Source organism: Mastigoproctus giganteus, chromosome 11 (genome assembly GCF_048544385.1).
Source record: "Mastigoproctus giganteus isolate SK-2022 chromosome 11, ASM4854438v1, whole genome shotgun sequence".
In the NCBI taxonomy this organism is placed as follows: domain Eukaryota; kingdom Metazoa; phylum Arthropoda; class Arachnida; order Uropygi; family Thelyphonidae; genus Mastigoproctus; species Mastigoproctus giganteus.
In genome coordinates this window covers 119,383,860-119,396,251 of record NC_143585.1, presented here as the reverse complement: position 1 = coordinate 119,396,251, position 12,392 = coordinate 119,383,860, and the positions used below count along the sequence as shown (strand labels likewise).

General features: G+C 37.0%; 1 protein-coding gene across 1 annotated transcript in view; it reads right to left on the bottom strand.

The window, feature by feature from the left end:
• Mitofilin (inner membrane mitochondrial protein mitofilin) overlaps positions 1-12,392 on the bottom strand; it is a 283,542-nt gene that overhangs the window by 113,144 nt on the left and 158,006 nt on the right. Inside the window, exon 10 of the mRNA XM_090385394.1 lies at positions 2,166-2,289. Coding sequence (XP_090241520.1) covers positions 2,166-2,289 — 124 coding nt within the window. The remainder of the gene's footprint in view (positions 1-2,165; positions 2,290-12,392) is intronic.

The window sequence follows — 12,392 nt, the reverse complement described above, 5'->3', positions numbered from 1 at the left end:
ATGCAATGTAGAATGAAAGACAGAATGAATAGGTTGGGCACTGAATGAACTGGGAATTATGGTAAAAGGGAATAAATGGCAGTTTTGGCGAAAGAAAGAGTGAAATGTAATTGGCCAAAAGAATACAAAGTTAAAAATAACTTACACTACTTTATACAGTAATACCCCGACTTACGCGAACTCGGAGTTACGCGGTTCTTGATTTTTTCGTTTGGCAACGCTGCCGCCCACTATCTTCAAGGTCGTTTTTCATATGTTATCGATATACGGTGCAACGGTGGAGAATGAGAGCGAAAGATGAACAAAATTCAACTTTGCTGCTTTTATGTTTTTTTTTTTCAGTGAAGGGGAAACACATTTCACCATAATAACGTAAAAACCAACACAATTCCAGCTATCGGTATAATCGCAAATGCAATTAGATCGAGTTTACTACCAGTTTATAACAGATTTCACTAGCAGAAACGCAACTGGATTTTTATTGTTTTATGGCAGTAACCCCTAGAAATGTGAGGTGTTAATAGTGTATCTCTGCCTTTATGGTGTTGTTTATTCAGTTGCTACATGCGTGCAGCTTTGTTTATGCGTATCAAGCGTGCCTCCTCGTTTTGTAATTGTGCTTTATTCCCTAAAAATGAGTAAAATACTTAATTAAAAGGTGTGAAAAGGAAGCGTCCTGGTGAAGACTGCAGATTCAGAGAGAAAAAGAAAAGCAATTATCGATAAACAGAGGCGGACTGGGTCAAAAATTCTTACCCGGGAAAATTTATAGTGGCCTCATACTACGGTTTATGGCCAAAATCACACTGGCCCACCGGGGTTTCCCCGGTAAGGCTTATGGCCAGTCCGCCTCTGTCGATAGAGAAAAAATATGAAATTGTGAAATGCTTTGAGCGAAATGAAAGACCATGTGATATTGCACGTGCTACAGGCCTAAATGAAGCAATGGCGAAAAGCACATGACAATTGCAAACTTGACAGGTTGAAAATTGAAAAGGGCTCAATTGTAAAGGGCTTAAAAATTTTAGAAAACATAGACTCCAATGAAGAACGCGTTATAGCTACAAAGCAAGGAATAAAAAAAATTATTAGCTTGCTACGAAGAAATTCTGCATGAAAAAAAGAAGGCGCTGTGTCGTCAGATGAATTTGTTAGATTTTATGAAGCCATCGACATCGAAATAACTTTTTTACGTGTCATTTGTTTTTTTAATACATATTTTGTATTAATATGTATAAAGAACTGCAATTTTATTAAATATTTTTCTTCTAAACTAGTGTTTTTGTTAGTCCTTGGTCCCAATTAAGCAAAATTTATATGTATTTATATGCAAAGTTGTACCCCGACTTACGCGAATTCGACTTACGCGATTTTCGTCGGACCCACCTATCGCGTAACTTCGGGGTATTACTGTATATACTAAAAAACATTTACTAACCACATAAACACTATAACTGCATTCTCCACTGGCCTGCAAAAAAAAAAAAAAAAAACTTGCGGCTACGCCTGCACCACAACTGAAGAATAACAGCAAGGTGAGTTGTCCAGAGAGTGCAGTGCAGAAAGCAAGAGCCGAATAAATGAAATGAGGGCTAAAAGAATGAATGAAAGTGTGTGTGAGAAAAAGAACACAAACCATAAATGCTACAGTTAAGTACACACTAACCCTAGTTTTAATTAGTATTTAAATTTACATTACACATCAATGCATTCCCCCTGTTGTATGAGAAAAAGATCAATGAGTGTAATTGAAAATAAAAAAATAAAAAATAAAAAAAAAAAATATATATATATATATATACAGGGTGTCTCAAAAATATTGGTACAAATGTTTAGGGGAGGTAGGTAACATCTAAAGGAATGTGAATCACACAGGAACCCATAACTGGAAATGTCACTGTAAGTCAGTATACGGCGCTGTTCATCAGTTCGCGAGAGGGAAAATTAACCACATTCCATCATGCTGATTTGGGTGATTTCAGTGGTGGCATTTGACTTTTATTCATTTATTTATTATTTTTCCCTTTGAGCTAAAACATAATTGAGGCATTAAAGTTTGTAGCTGAAAATTTGTAATCAAATCAATGGATTTTGCTGCTACTATATTTAGTCATTTTAAAAATATATTTTTCTACCTATCCCTAATTATTTTTAATTCAACTTACCCAGCTCTCCAGCTTTCACTTCTGGAACAATAGCACTGAGCTCTTCCTGGAACTGTTCTTTAGTTTTGTCTATCAAATTTTTATATTTGATTGCAACTTCTTCATCTCCTTCAACTTTTGCCATCTATGTGACATTACAAAATGAAGACACTCAATGCACAACAATGTTTAGCTAACTGAAGTATATCTTATAAGTTCTGTGCTCTATTTATTTACTTATTAATATATATATACATTTGAATAACGTTTAAAATAGTTGGAAACTGAATCTTTCATGATAAAAATAAAATAAAAAAATACAGCAAACATCAGAGGCAGCAAAAAAGCATATTCCTCAAACCACCAAACAGGGAGGGAAGAGAGGGGTAACAAGAGTAAAAATATTGCAGCAGTAAATCTCTAAGATAATTTAGAACATCTAATCATAAGAATAATTCATGAAATTTTGAAAGCCAATTAAAATAGAAATTTAACGGCACCCCCTCTGACGGGCACCAGGTCCAAATTTATGTGAAATATCACCAATAGAGATCTAGACCACTACAGTAAAATAAAAAAAAATAAACCAAAAATAGACTGACCATTACACCCCATCTCAACAGAGGACCACAAGGCAAATAATGGTCAGGGAATCGCTGCATTTCAATCGCTAGACAAATCACCGCAAAGGCGAGTCGATCGAAAGATCAGTCTGCAATACTTTTATTCTTGTTACCCCCTATTCCCTCCCTGTTTGGTTTGATTCTTAAGTTTAATTTCGACTATTTTCGCTCATCTTGCCATACTGTTGGCATTATTTTATTTTTAAGTCTCATTCTAATTTATTTGTATGGTTATATTTCAAGCATCATGTACAGGAATATGCTTTTTGCTGCCTCTGATGTTTGCTGTACTTTTTTTATTTTATTTTTATCATGAAAGACTCAGTTTCCAACTATTTTAAACGTTATTCAAATATATGTACCGTATTTCTCCATGTACAAGACGCACCTTTTTTTTGAAAAATTTGGGGTCTGAAAACTGGGTAAGTCTTATACAGTGGTTGTAGATTTTTTTTACTTGCATTTCCCGCTTTTTCGTGCTTGTTGTCTTTGCGCTCATTGTTTCGCACTTGTTACCAGTATATTAGGTTACGTTTTGCCAGGTTCTGCCCAGAAATGGCTCAGAAAAGATTTTCGTACAGTGCTGAATTCAAGTCAAAAGTGATCCAGTTTGCAAAAGTGAATGGAAATCGTGCTGCTGAACGTAAGTTTGGTCCTCCTCCAACTGTGAAAACAATCCGAGACTGGCTACGGGAAGAAGAAACCCTACTGAAAACGCCACGGCAGAAGAAGGCCATTAGAGGTAAGTCAGAAAAAATGGCCTGATTTAGAGAGGGAATTGAAGATGTGGATTGAGGAGCAAAGGCCAATTGGAATTCCTGTGTCCACAAAGATGGGTAAGCATGAGGCAAGAAGAATTGCTGATGAAAAAGAAGTTACTGATTTCAAAGGAGGACACAATTGGTGCTTCAGATTCATGAAACAGAATGGACGCGTACACGCACCAGACTTGCCCAAAAGATGCCTGAAAGCTATGAACAGAAGGTCCTTGAATTTCATCGTTTTGTCATTCAATGTCGAAAGACACATCAGTTTGAGTTGGGACAGATTGCAAATATAGGACGAAGTCCCCCTTCAATTTGATGTCCCAAGTAACAGAACTGTTGATAAGAAGGGGGTGAAAACTGTAACTGTGAAGGCAAGTGGACATGAAAAGAGCCATTATACAGTTGTTCTAGCTTGTTGTGCCGACGGAACCAAGCTGCCTCCTATGCTGATTTTCAAATGCAAAACAATGCCAAAAGAAGACATTCCTCGAGGAGTGATTGTCCACGTTCGTGCCAAGGGTTGGATGGATCAGGACGGGATGAAGATCTGGTTTGAGAAAGTTTTGAGCAGGAAACCAGGTGGGCTCTTACGCAAACCTGCCCTATTGGTGCTTGATCAGTTCAGGGCACACAAAACAAAAAATACAAAGAAGATTGCTGCAGAGCAAAAAACAAACTTGCCGTCATACCTGGAGGCTTGACATCCCAGCTCCAACCACTTGATGTCAGCATTAACAAACCCTTCAAAGCTGCCATGAGAAACGAATGGAACCGATGGATGAAGTCTTCTGGGGACAATTTTACACCATCAGGAAGAGTGAAAAACCAACTATAGGAGAAGTTTGTACCTGGGTGAAAAGATCCTGGGATAATATCAAGATTGAGATCGTTGTCAAGTCATTTAAGAAGTGTGGCATTTCAAATGCCATAGATGGAACTGAGGACGAGGCAATATATGAAGACAGTGATTCGTCATCAGACACAGATGAGGACAAGCTAATGGATGGGAGTTTTGACAGTGATGAGTTGTATGAATTTTATGATGAATAAAACTTGAGTTCAATAACTTTATGTAATACATTTTTTTTCAAATTTCGGGCCCCAAAATTAAGGTGCATCTTATACATGGGGAAATACGGTATATCACATGATAGTAGTGAGCGAATTGCTAACGGCGCGCCTGTGCTGGCATCCATAGTTCATTTTTCATCTATATAAACTGTTTAAGATTACTTTTGTCAGTAGTGTGGCTTTGCAACTGGAGTGCTCGTATCTGTTCTATTTTTAATTTTCGCTGCATCAGGACCACCACTATTCAAGTCCTCTGCATTGGCAGTTCGATCTGGGGATCGGGTGGCGGACTAATCTTTCGATCGACTCACCTTTGCAGCCATTTGTCTATCGATCAAAATGCAGCGATTCCCTGACCATTATTGTACTTATGGTCTCTGTTGAGATGGGGCATAATGGTCAGTCTATTTTTGGTTTATTTTACTGTAGTGGTCTAGATCTCTGTTGGTGATATTTCATATAAATTTGGACCTGGTGCCCTTCAGAGGGGCACTATTAAATTTCTATTTTAACTGGCTTTCAAAATTTAATGAATTATTATTCTTATAATTAGATGTTCTGAATTATCTCAGAAATGTGCTGCTGCAATATTTTTACTCTTGTTACCCCTCTCTTCCCTCCCTGTTTGGTTTGATTCTTAAGTTTAATTTCGACTATTTTCGCTCTTGTCTTGCCATACTGCTGGCATTATTTTATTTTTAACTCTCATTCTAATTTACTTGTATGGTTATATATATATTATAATAAGTTACACAAACAGCCAAAAGCAAAAGGAAAATATGGCTAAAATATAGTAACCTGTAAAATAACATCAAAAATAAGTAAATGGAAATTGGTATCAGATAGGGGTAGGCTAATTTTACTGGGGTTCAAAAAGGGGAAATAAAGCAAATATGCTGTTGCTATTTGATTTTTAGGAGCATTAGCAACTAAGGCCATGTTGCTCCGAGAATATGCGGTGGTTATTCCCTGACCTTTCTGCATCCTCCGTATTTGGTGGTCACGAGCTCGAACCCCGTCTAATCAAGAAGCATGTGCTATGCACTGCTGCTCCTGCCCACCTGGCTACAGAAGCGCCAGCCAGCAAATATGCAATAAATCTGATATCAGCCAAAGTAAAATTTGATACATGATCAGGCATTTCATCAGGGGACTACGCCTGACCATGCATCAAAGGACTGCATTTCTATACCTGCGCAAAGCTAAGAGAAGAAAATTATAAAAAAAAAAGGAACATAAAAAAGTTAATGAAAAAATTATATAACTTTTACAGAGATTAGACAGGGTAGTATCAATGTAGTATACAAATGAAAATTACGATAAATTAGGTATAGAATTTAGTAGATACATAAATACCAATGAAATAAAAGCGTACCGGAAATAAAAGACAGATCTGGAATGATACAACTAATCGTAACCATAACTGCAACCAAAACGGTAAAACACAGTATCTATAATGAAAAATTACACTTAAAATTTACTAGATACATAAATGTCGATGCAATGAATTACAAAAAAAGAAGGAAATCTAAAATCCAAGTCTAAAAGCATACCTAAGATAAGTTGTTGTTATGTTATTTGGTTTTTAGGAGCATTAGCAACTAAGGCCATATTGCTCCGGGATATGCGGTGGTCATTCCCTGACCTTTCCACATCCTCCATATTTGGTGGTGACGGGCTCGAACCCCGGTCTAATCAAGAAGCGTGTGCTACGCACTGCTGCTCCTTCCCACCTGGCTACGGAGGCGCATACCTAAGATAAAAGCAAGGCCCGGAATGCCAGTGCGAAAAACACAATTAGTCATAATAATAACTGTGATCAAAGCGGTAACAACCAGACAGAGACAAATCCATGCATTATAATTTATACTACTAAAATCAACATCAAAGAGAGCTAAGAACAATAGACTACTAGTGACCTCTATAATCAGATAGCAAAAACAAAATTTATAGAATCTATATTAAATTTTACATGGAGAGTGAAAGAATATGGCAAAAAGTGCGACAAAGACGACATCCATGTAAATAAATAAGACAGAAAGGGCTATATTATAAGATTAGCATCGCACAAAGCAGCAGATAGCTAAAACTTAAATTGAAATAAATTCAAATATAATAAATGGGTAAAAACCAGGAGAAAAAGTGAGTAATACAGAAAAATGTAGAAATATTAAATATAACAAATGCCCCAATGCACGCAAAGCAGCAGCTATAGCTTTGGGCAGGTATAGAAATGCAGTCCTTTGATGCATGGTCAGGCATAGTCCCCTGATAAAATGCCTGATCATGTATCAAATTTTACTTTGGCTGATATCAGATTTATTGCATATTTGCTTTATTTCCCCTTTTTGAACCTTAGTCAAATTAACCCAACCCTATCCGATACCAACTTCCATTAACTTATTTTTGATGTTATTTTACAGGTTACTATATTTTGGCCATATTTTCCTTTGGCTTTTGGCTGTCTGTGTAACATTATTATTATAGATATATATTTACTTTTGCATTTTTGCTGCTGCTTTGCACACTTTGATGCAATTGTCATATCCAGGTTTTTTATCTTCCCACTATTTCTACAGTTGTTAATTTATTAATATTTTATCTTTATATATATATAACCAATATTAAGTTTAAAATTAAAATCAAAATTAAAAAATATGCCAGTAGTATTGGGCAAAACTGTAGAGCGAAAAATTTAACATAAAAATTAAATCAACAGAGAGGGGAAATTAAAGGTAACAAGACAGAAACTGTAGCCGAAAGCCTCCAATTAATTTAGAAATTCAATTAAAATCCAATTAAAAGTAAATCCATATTAAAATTTAAAATATAAAGCCAATTATATAGAAATTTAGCGGTAACCCCCCCCCATAAGGTGCCAGTTCCGAGAAACGTGAAAATCACCGAAAGAGTCTAAACAAACTACTAAAATAAATCAAAGTAATAAAATAATAGACTGACCATTATGCCCCATATCGACAGAGGACCATGAGGCCAATAAAGGTCATGGAATTTTTCTGCCTATACAAGCTGGTTAAGCTTGCATTATGTCGGTGGTGTGGCTCTGCTCTGGAATGCTAGTCTGTTCTATAGTTTATTTTTCGCTGAAAAAGGACAACAGCTATTCAAATTCTCTGCATTGGTGGTTCGATCAGAGGATGAAGGGATGGTTTGGTCCTTCGATCGGTTCGCCTTTGCGACTATTTGTCTAGCGATTCAAATGCAGTGATTCCATGACCATTATTGGCCTCTTAGTCCTCTGTCGATATGGGGCATAATGGTCAGTCTATTATTTTGTTACCTTGATTTATTTTAGTAGTTTGTTTAGTCTCTTTTGGTGATATTTTAGGTTTCTCAGAACTGGCACCATTAAATTTCTATATAATTGGCTTTATATTTTAAATTTTAATATGGATCTACTTTTATTGGATTTTAATTGAATTTCTAAATTATTTGGAGGCTTTCAGCTACAGTTTCTATCTTGTTACCTTTACTTTGCCCTCCATGTTGATTTAATTTTTATGTTAAATTTTTCGTTCTACAGTTTTGCCATACTACTGGCATATTTTTTAATTTTGATTTTAATTTTGATTTTAATTTTAAACTTAATTTCGGTTATGTAATAATGGCATCATGTCGAGGATGTGTATTTTGCTGCCTCTAATGATAGCTTTATATTTATTTTCTTATTGTTTCTTATTTATTTTCTTATCTATTTCATTTTATTTTCATAATGTCATTATTCAAACATATATATATGTTAGGATAAAACAAGAAAAAATGACCTATAGGGAGATATAAGCTAATTAAACTGTAAAAGTTATATGGAAAATGTACCTAAATGCGTTAAGCACCAGCAAAGCATATATATACGGTTGTTGTAATAAAACGAGGTAAAAAGAGCTAACAGATGGAAGTGTATAAAGAACACAAGGTACCAGAACTAGTATATGTTGTTTTTATTTGGTTTTTAGCAGCATTAGCAACTAAGGCCATATGGCTCCGGGAATATGCGGTGGTCATTCCCTGACCTTTCCGCTTCCTCTGTATTTGGTGGTGACGGGCTCGAACCCCGGTCTAATCAAGAAGCATGTGCTACGCACTGCTGCTCCTTCCCACCAAGCTACAGAGGTGCCTAAACTAGTAGAAAAAGGACAGAAAGAAAGAGAAATACTGAAGGTAGTAGTGGCATGTGATGCAAGAAAGCAAGTGTATGAGCTTATGCAGCATCAGCCAAAAAAAAAAAAAATCGCACCATTCCCTCCAAATGCCTGTCCAGTTCCTCCTTAAATTTATTTAATCTATCAAGGCTAAAGAAAATTTCTGCACATCTATTCTACATCTGTCTTTTCTTAATTTGAATTTAATCCCCTTAATTTCGTAATCTGAACAAGTGGAAGGATCCCATCAGAAATTCAGCGTGCTCAACCCATTCAAGGCCTTATACACCTCAATCAGATCACCACGCAGGTGCCTAGTCTCCAGCCACTGCAATTTGCAGAACTTAAGCCTCTCTTGGTAAGAGGATCCCTTCATTCCCCTCACCAATCTTGTTGCCCTTCTCTGTACAAGCCAAGTAAATCTACATCCATCCTAAAATGAGGCCTCCAGACCTGTACGCAGTACTCAAGGCGTGGCCTGACCCTTGCCTTATACAGAGGGACAATCACCTCCTTTTCCCTGCTAGCAAAATTCCTATATATCATTGACAAAACCCCATGACCTGCCCTGGCAGCCTGTCTGCCTTGCTCAGAAAACTTCATATCTGACTGCACAATTACTCCCAGGTCTTTTTCATTTTCTATCACCTTAAGTGTAGTACCACACAGTTGGTACTTTTCTCTGGGGTTACCTTCTACCCATATGCAGTACTTTGCATTTGTCAAGGTTAAACTTCAGTTGCCATTTCTTAGCCCATCTGCCCAAATTATCTAGATCCTGTTGCAATAGCACACTGCAATTACTGTCATTAACAACCCTGCCAACCTTTGTATCATCTGCAAATTCGACACTAAGCCTGATATACCTTCATCAATATCGTTGATAAATATACAAAACAACAGAGGACCCAACACCGAACCCTGTGGGACTCCACTAATAACATTAGTCCACGAAGAGCGGCACCCATTAATTACCACCCTCTGTCTTCTCCCACTCAACCATCTTACCCTTAATACCATTCTGCTCCAATTTGTACAATAGTCTTCCATGCGCAAAAGTGTCAAAGCTTTCCTGAAATCCAAATATATGATATCAAAATTATTTTTTGCATCCAGTTACCTTGTAACCACATCATAATATCCTATCAGATTTGTCAGACAAGACTTTCCCTTAACAAACCCATGCTGTGACTGAATTATTGCTGCAGTCTTGTCTAGATGATCCTGCAATACATCTTTAACCAGCGACTCCATTATTTTAACCTGTAACTTCTGTAATATTTTACAGAAGTTATACTAACCTGTCTGTAATTACGTGTGTTACCCTTCGATCCCCCTTTCTGATTTGGGGACACATTTGACATCTCCAGTCCGTGGGGACCTCCCCTGTGTCCAAGGATGCTCTCATAATTATGGCTAAGGGTTTGCTTAGTTGCTTTGCCGCCTCCTTTAATATAACTGGAGAGTTCCCATCCACCCCAGGTGCCTTTCTTATGTTTAACCTCAACAATTTCTCCTCCACTTTGCTCTCAGTTATTACAAAATCATTAAGGATCCTGCTTCAATTTGATAACCTTCTGCCATTTTCAAACCTTAACTCCTCATGTGTCAATGTTGATGCAAAATACTCGTTCAGTTTGTTTGCTATCTGAGCAGGATCATCAACAGTCGAACCATCGATATCAAGTGGGCCAATCAGATTCATCCCCTTCCTTTTGGAGTTTATATAAGTAAAGAAATCCTTGCTGTTTTTCTTAGCATCTTTTGCCAAATATTTCTCGTAATCTGCCTTCACCTGCCTAACCTCCTTTGTGACCTGATTTCAGACTAGCTTATATCTGCCATAGGCTTCTGAGTCGCTTGATAATTTATATGCATCCCATGCATTTTTCTTCTCTGTCACAAGTCTCATTAGTTCAATTGATAACCATTGAGGCCTAAACCTTGAACAATATTTCTTAATAGGTATGAAACTTTTAGTAGCATCCACAATTAATTCCTTGAATTCTTCCCACTCAGAATTTACTGTTGGTAACATCGTCAATTGATCCCACTGTACAGAATTTAAAAACTGTCTGAGACCACTGTATTCACCTTTATGGAAGCAAAAACCCTTTCCTTTACCCCTGACGGTAATTATATCTTTAAGTAAATCCCACATCACTGCCACCTAGTGGTTCCTTTATCTGCAAATTCTTAATACACGAATGATCACTGCTGATAACCAGATCAAGAGTATTACCCTCTCTGGTTGCCTCTCGAACATGCTGCTGCAGAAAACAATCATCCAATAAATCCAAAAAAGTCTTACTAGTGTGTGAGTGACCAACCCACAAATTCCAGTCAATATCTGGGAAGGTAAAATCCCCCTTTTATAAGACATTCTAATTTACTAACCCGCTGTATTTCTCTGTACAATTGTTCACTGTATTCATTCGAATCATTAGGCCTATAACACACTTCTACTCTTATTTTTGCTTTCACAGTGCTTATGTCACACCAAACTGACTCAACAGTGCACTGTTCATCTGTTGCTGCACTTCTTTTGATTTTATGTTTTTCTTAATTAACAGCATAACACCTCCTCCCTTCCTATCCTGTCTATCCTTTCTGTACACATTGTACTCCCCAAATTCCAGTTCTGCATTCCTTATATCTGTGTGACACCACATCTCTGCTATCCCAACAATATCCGCCTTTGATGTCTTGACCAGCAGTTCAAATTCATAAAATTTATTTACTATACTTCTAGCATTGGTATACATGCAAGTATACATGCACCTATTCTTATTCTTAGTTACCGTAGCACATCCCATATACCCAACCTGTTTCACAATGACTGCCATCAGTCCCTGAGACCCCCAGCACCCCTCGCTCCAGGTCGCTACTTATTCTAATAGAAGTTGTGCAAGAATCACCTTCACCTCTGCCTGCGGCTACTTTTACCTTTTAGTCTGTGAATGCCCCCAAGCTAGCAGTTTTCCGACCCACCTAACACTGTTTCGATAGCATCAGCAAATATTCTTGCACCCTTTCTATTTAAGTGTATCCCATCCCTGTAGAAGCAGTCTCTCCTGTTAACAAGCACAGACCATGCTGAAAAAAATTCTACCCCTTGAGCCTTGCACAATCTTTCCAGGGCCGAATTGATTGACAAGGCTCTCATCATGTATTCCCTCCTATCATGTCTGGGCAGAATTGCAGACACTTTCAAATTTAACCCTAACTTGCGACTTTTTTGCAACATTGACCTGTACTTGTTAAGTAAATCTGCAGATCTCCTACTCTTAATCTTAAGGTGGATGATAGGGAAAGAATATAAAAACTTAAATGATAAATCGAATTATAAGAAATTAAAGGCTGAATTAGCAAGCCAATTAGAAGGAAAGAAGGCTATAAAGGAAAACTGATTAGTTAATTTCAAAGAAATGGCAAGGATCAAATAGAAGGTAGGAAAATATTTTGATAATATAAAAACCAAAAATAAGGGAAAGAAAATTAAGAGTCAAAATATTTTAATATTTAATGTATGCTGAAAAAGACTGATACATACTGTATTTCCCCATGTATAAGACGCACCTTTTTTCGAAAAATTTGGGGTCTAAAAACTGGGTGCGTCTTATACAG